The 16,101-nt window shown below is 37.5% G+C and overlaps 1 protein-coding gene across 3 annotated transcripts; it reads right to left on the reverse strand.

Moving 5' to 3' along the window:
* Nucleotides 1-10,069: 10,069 nt before the first annotated feature.
* LOC131333884 (uncharacterized) lies at nucleotides 10,070-15,954 on the reverse strand. Of its 3 annotated transcripts, none has more exons than XM_058368686.1 (8): nucleotides 15,556-15,954; nucleotides 14,815-14,929; nucleotides 14,611-14,697; nucleotides 13,309-13,998; nucleotides 12,293-12,656; nucleotides 11,588-11,669; nucleotides 11,066-11,287; nucleotides 10,070-10,511 (listed from the first exon to the last, which is right to left on the reverse strand). In XM_058368686.1, the coding sequence occupies exons 1-7, from the start codon at nucleotides 15,760-15,762 to the stop codon at nucleotides 11,081-11,083; spliced, it is 1,752 nt and encodes a 583-aa protein (XP_058224669.1). In that variant the 5' UTR covers nucleotides 15,763-15,954; the 3' UTR covers nucleotides 10,070-10,511; nucleotides 11,066-11,080. The 3 variants fall into 3 exon arrangements, with proteins under 3 accessions (XP_058224669.1, XP_058224668.1, XP_058224671.1); XM_058368685.1 differs by having other exon boundaries at nucleotides 14,809-14,929; XM_058368688.1 differs by lacking the exon at nucleotides 14,611-14,697.
* Between the last annotated feature and the right edge of the window lie 147 nt (nucleotides 15,955-16,101).

Below are 16,101 nucleotides of genomic sequence, written 5' to 3' on the forward strand. Positions count from 1 at the left end.
GGGCGGTGGCCGTGGTGGTGGTAACAGTACTTCACGTCAAACGAGGCTGCTCCTTGTTTTTCTTTCCATTTTCTAGTCTGTTTCTCATTTGTTGTTTAATGGAACCCGAACCAAACACTCCAGCCCCCAGTTTTTCGAATCTCCCCCCCCCATCCATCCATCCATCATTTTCAACTTCTACGAATAATCTCCAAGCCAAATGGATACATCTCGAACTACGTTAAAAGCCTGCAGCATGGGGTGACGACATTTCTCTTCTTCTTCTTCTTCTTCTCTTCTTCTACAGTTCGACCACTCCTACTTCTATTTCCTTCTCTCTCTCTCTCTCTCTCTCTCTCTCTCTTGCTGTCTCTTGCATGCATAATCTTCCAAACTTCGATATTTTGATACAAAGAAAAGACATGCATGCTCCCTGGTCACCACCTTTACTGAGAACTCTGTACATCCTACGTATGCTTCGATACATATATATACTAGAATTGTACACGTTCGATGCACAAGACATTAGAAAAAAAAAAAAAAAGTTTACATTGATTCCTTTTCAGTTGTTATTCATCGAATTGGCATAATGTTAGTTATATTTTTCAGAATAAATTGGTCGGACCATGCAACTTGGAACCAAAAGTGTTGTTCCCGTTTTTCCAGGAAAGACTTGTATCTCCTTCTACGAATTAAAATTTTAAAGTGTAAATAAAATTAACTCAGATTAATTCACAAGTGTAAACACTATATAGGATAAAATGACCCAATAATTCCATGCAAAATGTGTTTATTATTCATGTAAAAATTATATGAATTGATCGAGCATGATTATTTACTTGAACGAATTCACATGTATGCTTAATTTTCACTTTTGACAGGATATAATTCCTTGAAGTCTTACTAATTATCGATCGATCATTTTGAATTTTGTCACGTATAATAAAAAATTAAAAAATTCTACAAAAGGATTGTTTTGATCGTCAAGTAGAACCATGGTATAGTACGGTTGATTTTGCGTCACATTGCAAACTACTTGATAGAATCTTGATTCATTTGAAGACGTATCTAAATAAGTTGGTGTTTTTATTACAAAGATGGTTTAATTTGTCGCATTTAGAGGAAACGGAAAGAGATAGCTTTCTAGTTTCACGTATATATATACAGATTTAAAAATGCAGAAAATCACGAAGTCAAAAAAAATAGCCTGGAGAACTGTAACTTTAAAAACATAGGATTTTTTTTTTTTTTTGAAAACGAAGTTAAAAAAGCTTAAAAGGGGGACGTTTTTAGACACTGGAAAAAGGAGGCTAGCGCGTTGAGCCTCCAACTTTGGCTTTTTCTTTGACTAGCCTTTAATTGTTGATGTGGCTCTGGTAGTTGAAATACTGGCACAAAGTTTCCACGAATATATCTCGAAAATATTTACTACAGCTTTTTCGCTTACATTTTTTTTTTCCTTTTGCACTGGACCTAAGAAAAATCAGCCTTTTGAAGCCCTATTTTTTATAACTCGGGTATCCAAGCCAAGACTTCGCACAGCTTAACTAATTTTATGACTCAATCCCACTATCCACTTGCAAAAAGCCCAATTAAAGATGAGTTGATCGCACCTGAAATATCTCGAACCTGAGATATTTTTTCTTTTGGTAAATAAACCTGAGACTTTATAAAGGAACAAATTCTTATGTCTCATTCTTTATTCACCAACCGTTGGGGTTCGCTTTTCGGTCCTATTACTAGAGGAGGTATGAACTTTCGTGCCCCTTATGATGTAGATTCTGGGGCATTTCCGCTAAGCATTAATTTAAAGACTATTTCTTGTAGTTCATGAACGTGAAGTTGTTTCTACTAAATTATGAGTTGTAAATGTGTCGGATTTTTGTGAGAGAAAATGTGTTGAATGTTTTAATTTGATGAAAACAACTTACTTTTTAGAAATTTTTTAATTTAGTGTGAACAACTTTACAAAAACTAATAAATTATAGTACAAAATGTTTAATTCGTGGAAACGGGACCCTCAATAGGAAAGGGGTCGATTAACCATTTTATATTTGCTAATAATTTGTTCAGTGCTTTCTACGCCAGAAAATCTCTCTCTCTCTCTCTCTCTCTCTCTCTCTCTCTCGTGCTTTCCATTTTCATGCATGCAGTTCACACCCTCTGCACTCTGCAAAGACTGGCATGGAGACGGGTCCAGTGGGCCACATACATTTTGACATATAAGTTAAGTGTGTTCCTGTTTATCGACTTCTCACGTGATTCTTGTTTTGGCCATTTTCCCCATTACATGTAGAGTACTACTCCTTTACTGCCACAACTCCATTTGCATATTTGCATTTTGGTTTGAATATTTCACATCGAGAGTTAAAATTCATGACTATATGACTATATTAGTTTCTTGGAAGATGATTTTGGCACGCATTTCTCGTCATCACCTGATTCCAAATATCCGCACATAACGTGTATAATTGTTACCGCACATCATGTATGTGCCTATGAACAAATATAGATCCCTTCGTTTGACGGGACTAATTGTAAATGAAGTAGTATATTTTTAATAGACTATGATATTACATGTCTTACGCATTGTCTCGTTATATTGCCGACGAATATTTAACTCACCGATATAAAATTTAACCGACACCTACATAGTCTCTTAATTTATAGCATCTCTGCATCTCAAGAAGAACTTTTAAATATCGAATACCAAAAAATTTGAAGATTTATGCAGGAATTTAGGTGCTCCAATGGACTTTACAAATATAAGAGCACCCTTCCAGTTTACATACATATGGTTAGCATACTTCCAATGTCAAATCAAATATACAATAAAATCTTATTTTCAAAACATAAAACGAGTATCCGTTGGTGTTTTTTTTTTTTTTTTTTCCTAAGCAAAAAGAATTTATTAATCTTTATAGAGAATTACAAAGATTAAAAAGATCAATGACACACCGGAAAAAGCCACCCGAGACCTAAAATGCAAGACGCCAATTGAATACCAAAGAAATCCACATCTACAAAACCTCAACAGCCAAAAATCCAAAACAAGCCTCACACTTTATACCTAAGCCTCCATCCACAACAAGCCGAAAAGCCAAACAAAAAAGAAATAGCCAAAACTAAACCAAATAATAGCCAAATCAAAACCACATAGCCACTAAGCAAAACCAAAATAAGCCAAACACTTCAAACCCACCCAATCTTGAGTTCAAAAAGCCATAGAGAGAGAGAGGGAGTATCCGCTGGTGTTACTCTTAAATGTATCAATAGTACGTCCAGTTCAGAACTCGTATCAGATCAAACAAACAAGTTCGTATCGCAAGATAACACTGGATCTCTCCCCATACATGTTGAAGAGGAGAGTGATCACCAAAGAAGATTCTATTCTAATAATAATTACATATCCCACCCACCTCTCTCACATGACTACAACCTAGACCTTTCAAAAGGACACATTTTATATTCTCAAATGAGAATTTCAAGGAGAGACAGCAGCTTAAGACACAGACCAAATAACAATATTAAAAAACAAAATGTAATTTAATAAATTACAAAGTTGGACTGACATCATCTGTAATTATATGCTCGTAGATATTCTTTTATTTGCTCCAAAAAACGAGAAGGAAAGAATCAAAATCTGGGTAATACAGGACAAGAGGTAGCTACAAGCCTACAAGGTTCTTTCTTTCTTTCTTCTAGCATCTCTTTCTTATACTACCTCACGATCTGTTTTGTCTGCTTCACTGAGCCCTCCCCAGTTGGGCGAGAAACACAACACACTTTTATTATACCCTTATTTTATGTTCAAACTTGAAACAATCCTCTTGATTTAAAATTAAAAAAAAATTGAATTTCTCAATTGCCCCCATGAAATGATGCAATTGGACGCAATGTAAGTTAATCACAGTCTGATGATTTATTTTTATTTTTTTATAACTTATTGTCTGGCTAGCTTTGACTCAATCTTGGATAACCAATATCGCAGTCTCACATTAATGACTTGAATTGATCATATACGTACTAAAGTTGGCTACTGATCAAGAGCGGAGTCGGGATTTTGGATATGAATGGTCAATGCCTGAAACAATGTTTGATCTTGTTTATATTTATTATAAACTGATATAAGAGTGTTAATGATGCAAAAATGCTAACAATTGCCTTTTAGAGCGGCTGTTAAAATAAAGAAAAACTCTCGATATTTGTGGAAAATTACATGAAAATACATGAATATTTGTTTTTATATATTCGGGTGTGTAGAATTCATGTGCGTTGAATGGCCAATGTTTAGGCAATTTCATTACCCTACAAGAAATTTGGGATCTCCTAACGGTTTTTTTAGTAACGCTTGAAAAAACCGTCGGTATAGATGGTGTATAGCGACGGTTTGCAAAACGTTACTAGAAATAAGACTATAGGGACTGTTTTCATGCAACTGTTATTAGATTACAAGACTATAGCGACGGTTTTTAATAACCGTTACTAAAAGCTAGACTATAGCAACGGTTTTCAATAACCGTTACAATAAACCGGACTATAGCGACGGTTTTAATAACTGTTACTAAAAATTGGATTAAGAAAAATCTAGTTAATATAGTATAAATATTAGTAGGTGCTTCAATTTACACGTGTTGTGCTAGCTCAATTGTTGAGTGGAGAAATTCAAGAGCCAGTGGTCACTTGATCCATGCTCCCTCTATGCAAGGCACTAATCCCTTACAACAAAATAAAATTGATCGAACATTGATAGTCACTGATTCTAATAGTCCTTCGTACAAAAATAGTTGCCTTTCAAAAATCAGGCTAACATGATTGACAAGATGGGGGAATTCACCAATGGAAGTTGGACTAGAATAGTTAGTAGAGGTTTCGGTTACCATGCAAAAGTTACTTTAAAAAAGCAAATATATGTGGATTTATTTGTATGGACTTTGCATGGTTGATTGCTTCTTATCAAGTAAAGAAAATCCCTTTTAACACACTTTAGGGTTACATCAAAAGGAGAGAACAACAAGTCATGTCTTTCCTTCACTAATCTTTCTTCCTTTTTTTCTTTCCTTTTTGTCCACCTTTTTCTTCCTTTACTTGTACAAGACATCTTTCAACTCTAGTGATGAATATACCAGCTAGACTCTACCCAAAATTTCAGCTGAATAATACATAGACAGTATGTCAAAACTTTTCATGAAGATGATTTATGCAAGTTATAAGATTGGACAATGAATCCCTGGGGATATGATATAAAAACCATAATTTAAAGACGTGTTATTTAAAACAGAACACAGATGGAACTAAGTATTTCAAAGATATCATTATCGAATAATTTAAAATTGTCCAATTTATACTTGTAACTCCTTTTCCATGCTTCTTTTGACATGCTTTTCAAGAGCTATGGCCCCACCTCACATGTCTTAAACTTGGTTTAAGTATGGTAAAACATAGCATTTGCGTGATATATATGACCTAAACCGTCTTAATTAATGTGTTGGGTCAACAAGTGGACAGTGGTTTTCCGAATTAATCAGTGCATCAAGTCGGATATAATCAGTAGTAAGAAAATAAGATATTGACCTAAACATGATTAGTTAACCAAAAAGTATTATCACCGAATGCCAATAAAGTAGAAAGGGAATAGTAGTGAATTTAATTGCCAAAATATTTGGGATTAGAATAGGGAAAAATAAAAAGGCTGTTGGATCACATGCACGTCAACTCCCTTTTTAATTTTCTTTCTCTCCTTTTTATACTGTGGCTGATTTCTGTTAAAACAAAACAAAAAAAAAAAAGGTGTGGGGGTGGGGGGAAGTGAAATACTTAATTAAAGTGAAATTCAAAGGGTCCCACGTATCAAGGCTGCTTCTCCAATTCCTCAATCCAAGGGATTCATAGTGATGATCAAAAGCCCAAACTGGGTCCCACATGATGATAATGACGATCATTTCTTACATAATATGAAACTTCTCGCCAAAATTCGAGGTGTGACAGCTTTAGGATGAGAAAATAATCCCTTCTTTTTTGGTAATTCTTATAATAGTTAAAAAAAAAAACCCTCATCTCAAATATTAGCTTTAGGTCTTCGAAAAATCAGGGTTGGCCTACTCCGGGCCCACCTCTCTCTCACACGCAGATACACACATAAATATAAAATATTGTTTAAAGTAAACTTTTAATTGTTTCGAACTTATGATAGCCAATAATGCATGATTCAAATTTGAAGAGATTTTGAAAATAGGATTTGCATCGAAATGTGGTGAAATTAATGAGATGGTGATGGATTAATCATTTGCAGTGGTTTATTTTATTCATGTTTTGTTAATCATGGAAATATTTTTAGCCAATCATTTTGTAGAAATTACCTTTTTCCAATTATTTGGTACTCCATTGTTTATCACCACTCCTATTTTTGCATTTACCATCCTACCCGGCACAACTCAAATTATCGAAAACTGGAAATGTGTATGTATAAGCCCCTTATATTACACCCCAAAATTCTACAATGTTCTAATAGATTGGTCGATTGCGAGCATAACTGCAAGTAAAATATTTACGCTCTTGAGATTGCCAGTTCAACTCCCAACGGTATAATAAATATTCTCTAGTAAATCAATGAAGGTTTTCCGCTCTTCAAAAAATAATGAAGGTTTTGCTCGTCATTAACTTCACAATTCAGAAATTAGAAAAGTAGCACGTAAATTGGCCCAAACCAAAGTTATTCAAAAAAAAAAAAAAAACAATTTTGAAGGGAATAAAAAATTTGAAAATAATATAACATATACATAGATAGATGGTACAATACGTGCCACATAAGATGATAAATAAAGAGACTTGTACATGATCATGACCATATATACTATTGCTCATTATAACATACAAAATGCTAAGTACACTACACATTTACACTACATCCATGTGGAGCCCACCGTGATTCCAAAAAACACAGAAAAATGCCCATAAATTTTAACACATTTTTTAAGGATTGATGTGTGCACTCTCCCTCAACTGTTCGTGCTCTTGTTTTTTTAATTCGTCTGAGCTTACTTTACAATTACCCTGTGATATGTGAAATGGGGAACTAAAACATTGAATGATAATATTATAATCTCTCCTGAATTTAGACAACAGATCAAAGAGTATGGATCGACAAATAAATGGCCGAAAATGCTATGGCCACTCACGGTGGCTTCACCGATCTTGCACCGGCGGCCGCATGGTGTCTGATCATTTAATCTGAATGAAAAATGGGAAGATTAGATCGAGGAGCACCCACACATATCGGATTAAACTGATTTTCACCTGGTCACTCAATTTTTTTTAATTATTGAACAGCTCGGATTTTCTGTAGGAAACCCATAATAGGCCTCGCACGGCCATCGGTGAAGCTAACGTCAGTGGCTGTAGTTACAAGGATTCATAATAGAAGGCGGAAAACGAGCCCTGGCTTGTGCATGAGCATGGGAATGTACATGATTAATGGTGGACCGGCTACCAGTACATGATAGAAAGGAAGTGACATTTTTTTCTTTCAATTAATGAAAAGAAAAATAGAGAATTTGACATCTGGGTTCGAAAACAAAATAAAGATCGGCAAAGTGGAAGTTAAAGCCTTCCAGAGGGAATTATCCCAGAGAGAGAGAGAGAGAGAGAGAGAGAGAGGAAAATTGATTGGGATACAATTGTTTAAGATTGGTACTGGATGATGAGACCTTAGTAGAAAAGGGAAAAGGCATGACAGAGTTCAAATTAAGAGATGTGTATGGTGGGTTAAGCAGTACTGGTAGTGGGGAGGGAATAATGGGAACAACAATAATAGAGAGATATTGCAAGGATATACTCCTTACAAGGAGAAATTTTTCAATGCCGGGTGAGTACCATGTAGTGCCCATTTGGCGCATTCAGACCGTCAATTTCATTTTTGGACGGCTTGAATTTGTAGAGATAAAAAGGAGAGAGAGTGGTGGGTTGATAAGAGAGAGAAGATTTTATTCTGAGCCGTCTAACACACTTTTAAATGGCCCAAATAAATTGCTCGGGCACGTGGTACCCACCCGGTACCAAAAAATTTCTCACTTACAAGAGAGTAAATAACCATGAGGCAAAGCATATTCACTTTCCTCTTTGTTATCACTTTCTAAGACACGATTACAACCCAAAAGGAAAACTTTTTTTTTTTTAATTCAATCTTCACCCCATCCTAATCAGAAAATGAAAATGGAAAAAGCTAATACTTGCTTTTACCATTCCATGATACAAAAGTGAAGTGTAAGTCTAATTTTTCATATATAAGGATCGGATTTCTTTTTTCGTAAATAGTATGGGTTTCGTTTTGTGCAATATCTTTCGATTGTCCTAACAGTTTTCACCTTGATGATGAAAATGCTGCTCGATCTATTAAGAAATCCTTGGGTGAAGATTATTTGGGTGTAGATGAGGAAGCTTTAAGTTAAAACATGATTGATTCTTAGTCATCTCAGGAGCAGGTGATTGTGTCTTGAGTGTGTTTGTTTCTTCTTTGAGTTTTTAGGCCTTGGTGACTTCTTGCCATTAAAGGGTGGTTATTTTTCCCTCCTGGTTCCTAGCAGCATATGATTGTCGGAGTTCTTTTTGCTCTGCTTGATGCCGCGTGCTTTGGATCCTTTTAATTTTTATAATTTGTTTCTAAAGATTAATAAATTTTTTTTGTTGTTAAAAAAAAAAAAAAGTTTGGATTATCGCTAGTTTTTACTTTTAGACTTGATCAGATAGGGCGAGATCTCAATCATCTATCTCGATAATCAATAGTAGAAAATTGATGTTAGTCTCTTTTCGACTAGGAGACTATTAGCAAATCCAAATCTATTGGTTGTCTATATCAGATTGAGGTTCATGATTTTCCGGTCCAATCCAACTCCAGGGTGAGGAGGATCCAATTCCATGTCACAAAGAAGCAACAGTAATTAATCTGCGGAAATACTTCAACTGTTTAAAAGTCGTTAATTAGAGTTTACTTTTTAGTCCATTTTTCCTTTTTTGAAACCCATTTGGTCCACCCAACTACTTTGAAATCCACTAGCTCTACCTTGACAAAAATACCGTTACATTTTAAATAAAAATTATTTATCCCATCCCACCACGTTATTGCCAGAAAGTTGTCTGGAAAAGTCACTGGCGCCGGGAAGTTTCACTAGAAAAATCACCGGTGCCGGTGCTGGTGCTGGTGCCGAAATTGGTCGTCGGTAATCGGCGCCGGATATGATGCCCAGAGATGGTGACCGACTGGGAAAGAAGATGTTTTGACAGATTGAGAATAAGATGTTGAGTGGACCTATTAGGTTTCAACATATAAACAATGACTAGAGACTATTTTTGTATTTAATTTCCGGGGAAAATGACGTCCTGGGCCGTCATTTTCTCTTATTTCCGGCCTTGGTCACCAATTGGGCTTTGTCGGATTTGGGTGGGCCTTCTTTTAGTTGCTACAGAACAACAGTTTCATCTGTTGGGCCTTACGTAATTTAAAATCTGACAAGGATTCTCTAGTGCGATCTTCACACAATGAGGCATGAGACCCACCCAGTTCATTTGAATAATCCAACTCTGAAAAAAAACAACCTATTTTCGTCAAGCATAGATAGCCGTCTCAATTAATTATATAGAAAATTGAACAATTAGAATTCTGAAAGTAAGTTTTCAGTAGTGATTCATTACCCAAAAAATTGATATTGTTCAACCTGACATTTTCCGATATCCAAGTAACCTGAATGATTTACGGATTGGCACGTACGCAAGGAAAAGTTCAATATCAAAATGTGATCACAATAGACTCATTTCCCCTGCAGTCGGGATACGCGCAAGACTGCCCGGACATTCGGTTATCAGAAGAAAATAAAAAAAAGTAATGGTATGCTCAGCTTCAGCAAACTCCAAAGACATTCACAGGAAGTTATATATATGTTGATCTACTGCATTCCTTCGCATGTGGTAACTTGAAAACAAAAAAAAAATATCAAACGAAATGGCATTCTTGATCCTTCTTTTACGTTTCGTTTTTCCTTTTCGACACAAAAGACTGAAAGCAGCAGAAGCAGAAAAAAGCAAAGACGCAGGGGAATGGCTAGCAACCACAAAACAAGAGTCCCATGAGGGGAATCAATAATTGCAGAAACAACTGCGGAGATGGAAAATAGGGTCCTTTGTAAAAATTTATGCCTGATCTCATCAAAAGCGAAGGCGGCAAGAAATTCTATGAAGAAGCCTAAACATTAGTACAAGCTTTCTATAACAACACACTTCAGCGGCTTCAGCCATGGAAGGAAAGCTGACTAGACTGGATTCCCCTTTATCTGCCCATCCAATCGGTTAGCTATACAACTCAGATATAAGGATCTTTCCCATCTTCTGATATTTGTTAAGGATCTGATGGTTGATGCATCAACGAACTGAGTTGAGACTAATCCATGCATCGGAAATATAGTTGCCGTCAAACGCCGGACATTCATTTACCTTCACTCACATCGGTTGTCATTCTATCAATGCCAAACCTTCAAAGAATCCTGTATTAGCAAAACAAAATCACAGCTCAAATGTTTGAAGGAAAATATCCCTCATATTTTTCAAGGCATAGAAAAATGTGATGATTGCACAAATACAGGTCTATAAGCATGTATTAAATCACTAATATACACAGTAATCTGTATCTGAATGTTGTGAAACGGCACAACTCAAATCCTCTAAGGATACTCATGATTCCATTGACGGTTCAGGCACTTCACACTACACAAGAATATACTGCGACAAAAAAACATAACCAGATTTGTTCGATATCAGTGGGACAAGAGAATGCATCAGTCAAATTACAAGAAGATGTCAGACAAGTTCAGTGTTTGTCTAACCTACAACCTTCAAAGCGATATATATGTAAATAAACTCACAAATCATGATGTCATGATGTTTCTGTATACGAAAAAATGCGACACAGCTGTTTTATCTTCTCAGGTAGTTAATCGTTTTAGCGGTGACTTTATCACCTCAAGCAACGAATGCTGTTTAAATTGATACAAGGCTTTGACCAAAAAAAAAAAAAAACCCACCAAGAATAGTGGTTTACCTACTGGATGAGGCACTAAAAAGCAGGGCAGGTGAAGCAGCCACTCAAGGAACTAATCTGGCGGGTCTGGCGGAAGGATAAGACCTTGTGGGATGACTTCGTAAGTTGATGAGATTGATTGCTGAACACCGAACTCCTCATTTCTTGGGCCTTCTTTTGAGCAGATCTCAGTTTGCTCATAATCCTATCCATGGATGATGACCTCTTCTTTTCAAGCTTCATCTGAATCACATGTTTTCAGTTAGCAATGCTAATTCTCAAAATCCTCGGGCAATTTCGTTCGAGTAAGGCTCAGAAAATGCAGATCTTGAAAACAATCACCGTCAATGTCATAGCACCATAATAAAGATAAATATTCTATGTTACTAATTCAGTGCAATGCTCAATTGATTCCTGCTTGACAGATCTCTGAGAGTTATTTGGAACGTTGTGCCCATAAGATGAATGATGGACAAGTAATGACAGTTCTCCACAGAATCTAGAACTGCATAACACATGCTATCGAGAAAGATTTTAACAAACCTCTAGTTTCCTTATCGCTGCCTCAGCTTTTGCCTTCTGAAGGTTCTCCCATGCAGTGATTTTAGCTTCCTCCCTCTTCATTCTGAATGAATGGATGAACTTAAGAGTCATTATATATCTCACCATGCACTTTAAGAGTATTTCATCAAGAGAAAGTTAGGTGCTCAGCAAAGCTTAGGGTCGCATAAATCAGGAAATTATATGAGATTATGACCTTAGAACACCCAAGAAAAAAGACGATTCTCACTTATTGGAAGGGATACTTCTGAACTCTAGCAGATTAATCATCATCTACCAAAAAACATGATTGTGATCTTCCATCCACAAAATCTGACTACGGTTGAACAAGGAGCCAACAAAAGTACAAGACAAGACAGCGTCCTGAAGAAAACAAACATAGTACAGAGGCCAAACTAATGGTAATGTAACTCTAAGCTGAGATACCTCCTGACATAATCAAGTACAGCTACACAAAATGGGTCCTGCAAACCTATCTAAGTGAATTGCCCAGCTCAGCTCAATTAACTTAATCAAACAAAGAAGCACAACAAAGTGAATTACTTTTTTTTTTGATAGGCTGTAAAAAAAAAAAAAATTTGATCGGTAACCAAGTGAATTTCTGTATAAGCTGTTCCGTACTATTTTCACTTGAACTGAATTACAAGCAGAAGAAGTAGGATTTTGATTAGAATAAAATATGCATACTGAGAAATGCTTTTGGCTGCATCTGAAACTCCCCAAGGACAAGATAGAGCATCCACATCTTTCTTCTTCCATACATCAACAATATCAGAGCCTTTCACTGAAAACCGAGCTCTATGTTTCTTGGACCACCTAGTCATGGTGACCCGTTCATCAACCTGCACATCCCTGACTTCTATCTTAGCAGACTGGACACTTTCCAACTCCACCGTGGGATGGACATAAGGAGTTGAGGGGGAGAAAGACAGCCTGCATCTGGGAGATGAGTGTTGGCTACCCTCTGGGCTCATCTGGGTAGCCATATCCCTTCTTGAAACAGCACAAGAAATATTGTTGTCTGCATCCTCATCATCATCAAGTATCGCATCTGTATGATTCATTTAATGGCAACAAGCCACAAGCGGATATAAAAAACGATAACTTTACCAATTACAAATCAGGACAGAATACGGCTCTAACTGGCTACATATTAAAACAGGAAAAAAAATTACACTGGTCATATTCCTTGCAATCAATGTCCTTTAACACTGTTAGTTTCAGTGAACAAGGATGTTTGAAGTCGTGTTGACGTCAACAAAATGATGTTATGGCATCTTATCTAAAGTAAAAACAATATGCCTCCCTTCCTTGTCCAAAAAAGAAAGCCAAAACTGTAAAGCATAACAATAAATCCGTTATTTCTCCAAAGTCTGCAGACAAGACGTCAAATTTCCAATCAAGTGCAATCAGCAAAAAGTCCATAACACCAACATCAATGCCACAGAGCTATCGTTTAATCTGTTTTCCCCAATTCTCTATGTAACGACAAAGGATGGGCCCAATGAAAGTATGAATGATAACACATTGTTGATTGTAATCAACTATGAATCAGTTCATGTTGCTTTGTTTTCATCCACCAATTGGCAGCAATAATGTACAACCAATTTTCAAGAAAAGTGCATGACATAATTTTCTTTTCACTTAACCCACTCTAAAGTTGAAGTTAACCAACAAGTTAGAAGAAATGGAATAATCAGTACCTTGGGGGCCTGGCAACGAGGATTGACATAGCAATTCAGAGCATCCATGCATGCTAACTGATCTTGCCATGCAAGGCTCCATTCGTGCTGGATAGATTCCAGCTCCGTCATTGCCTGCACTGGAACGAATTGACAGACCATTAGCTGCCATTACACCGGCCGAGAAGGGAGACCCAGCCATATAATTCCCAACACTCCCTCCATCAAACATGTGCACCGCTGGCGAATATAACGAGTAACAAGCAATTCCAGGTGGCCCAAGAGGCCCACTCTTGGACTTCGGCCGCCTCTGCGGCTGCTGAAAGGAAGGTCTCGCTTGACCATCACCGGAAACCGGACTCAAGATCCACCTCTCAGCGTCTTCCCATTTGGAAGGCAATGTCCTTCCATTATTATTATAAGGCAACAATGCACCATTCACGTGCTGCCGGTTTCCATTGGTGTGCAACGGCACGCGTTCTGAGCTCCAACCTTTTTGCATCCCAACGCTACTGTGCTGGTAATTAGGCGTTCCAGGGCTAGGAAATGTCCCAGTTTGGCGAGTCACAACAGAACTCTTCTTCATCCCTCCAAGCCGCGGTGAAGAACTTGTGGCATTGGGTATAGGATTGTTCAGATCTACCGAACCAGGTCTTCGCCTGTGTGACTTTTGTATTACATTTTCAGATCTGGATCTCTGTTCTTGACATTCTGAGTCAAAACATGGTGAGGTTAGGGTCTCAAAACAAGAACAGAGTATAACGTAAAATTTGGATAGAGGACAAATTGTTCGTCCACCTTACGGTTGGATGAACATTACACTCGCTAGTTATTGTCCATTTGGCTAAAACAGTGGAGTCCACGGTACTCGCCCCAATTGTTTGAACTAATCACAAGTGAGGGTAATGTTCACTAGAGGAAGGGACTTTCGGGCAATCCTGCGGCTGAAATTGCACGTAGGGCTGCAAACAAACCGAGCTGCTCGCGCTTGAGTTTTTATCTCGTTTAGTACACAAGCCGAGCTCGAGTTCGTCGTAACTCGGCTCGTTTGTAGCAGCTGGCTTGTTTATGAGGACTTATCTAGTCAACAAACCGAGCTAAAAAAACCTCAATATTAGACGAGACGAGCTCGATTATTTTGGCTCGACTCAAGTATGAGCCAAGCTCGAGATAGACAAATTTTGAACGAGCCGAGCTCAAACACTTCAAAGCTCGCCTCAGCTCCAGGCAGTCTAATTGCATGGGAAAAGAGGTACAAAGACAAATGAGTACAGGTGACCTCATGCCCCTGAATTGGGCAGTTTTTTTTGTTTCGTAATGTACCTTTGAGAGCTTGAGAGAAAGAGCTCCTTGCTGAATCTAGGTTGTCATTTACATCCTCTGTCCCAGAATTGTTTTCTTCTCTTCGAACTGCACGTAATCCGTTAAAAAACAGGGAGTTTAGTCCAACCCCGTAGTTGGTTTACTTCTTTATGGGGATGCAAAATAATCTCAAAGACTCAAATTGAGGTTGAGATAAACCTTTACCTTTACCTTTGTCAATTTTGCTGGTTTTAAGGCTCCTGTTCCTTTGTACTGTGTTCTTGTTTGGATCTGAATCTGGACCACTCGAAATATCACGCGGAGCATGTCCTGCCAAATGCTGGTCCAAATTATAGATTTTAACGCTTTGTAATTTACGAAATCTCAAATATACAACCTAAATTCCTCTCTTTTCAACAGCAAATCCTCTCCATTTCCAAAAAGAACAGAAATCACCGAACATATGAATTTTCTCACTCCTTCAACCATTTCCTTACGCCGAAAACATAATCTTTCGTACGTCCCAAAAAGATTGTCCGGTTTAAAATGGATGCCTATTTTGTCGAAAAAAATCCAATCTTTTTGCCACCAGTCACTTAAAATCAATGAGTTCTTTCAATTTACAGAACAAAAAGTTAGAATTTTTCTTCATAAAAATGCAACTTTTTTAAATATTCGTTTTGCCGACAGGAAAAGAGAAATCAATATCCATAACATAGTCTTTCAATAGGACCTCCGTTCCCGCTCTCAATTCTCGATCTGCATTCAGGCTCTTAATCTTCGCTCTTAGGAATTTTAGTTTTAGTAGTATGAGAAATCTATGAAAAAACAATTTTACGCTCGCACTCCGGCACTCATTACGCTGACTCAGATCCGCCTTCTTGAATCTGAGCTCATTCACGAGTCAGTAACGGTCAATAATTTCCATATCCAACTGCATTGGGGGGAAAAGGGATGAAAGCGGACCTGAGAGAGTTCAGAGACAATGGAGTCGTGGTCGTGGGCATCGGACGCGAAGGAGCAGCGCTCGACGCTGGCTGAAGCGGAGGAGAAGAGGCTGAAGTTGGATTCGTTGGTGAAGATGACGGAGTCAGGGCTGAAGTCTCGTGCTCTGAATCCGGATGATCTCTGATGGTGATGATTCTGGTCAACAACCAACCCTAGCTCCGACATTGTTCTGTGCTGCTGCTTCTCATCAGTGTCTCAAACCCAGAGAGAGAGAGAGAGAGAGAGAGAGAGAGAGAGTATTAGTAGAAGGAGTTGTTGGTTAGTGTGTTTTTTTTTTGTCATTAACGAGAGAGAGAGAGAGAGACGAGAGAGAGAGAGAAATGAGATTAAGGTCATGGAGCAACTGCTACTTTTTTTGGGTTTAGTTGGAAGTGCTTTTTGGCCTTTTATGAAAGGCAGATGCTCTGTACCAAAAAATTTTGTGTCTCTGTGTTAATAATTTTTTTAATAATTAAATTTTAAAGAAAATTCGCCCAATTCAAAGGCCAAAAATCCCTCTAGACA

The sequence above is a fragment of the Rhododendron vialii genome, chromosome 7a, assembly GCF_030253575.1.
Source record: "Rhododendron vialii isolate Sample 1 chromosome 7a, ASM3025357v1".
Classification (NCBI taxonomy): Eukaryota; Viridiplantae; Streptophyta; class Magnoliopsida; order Ericales; family Ericaceae; genus Rhododendron; species Rhododendron vialii.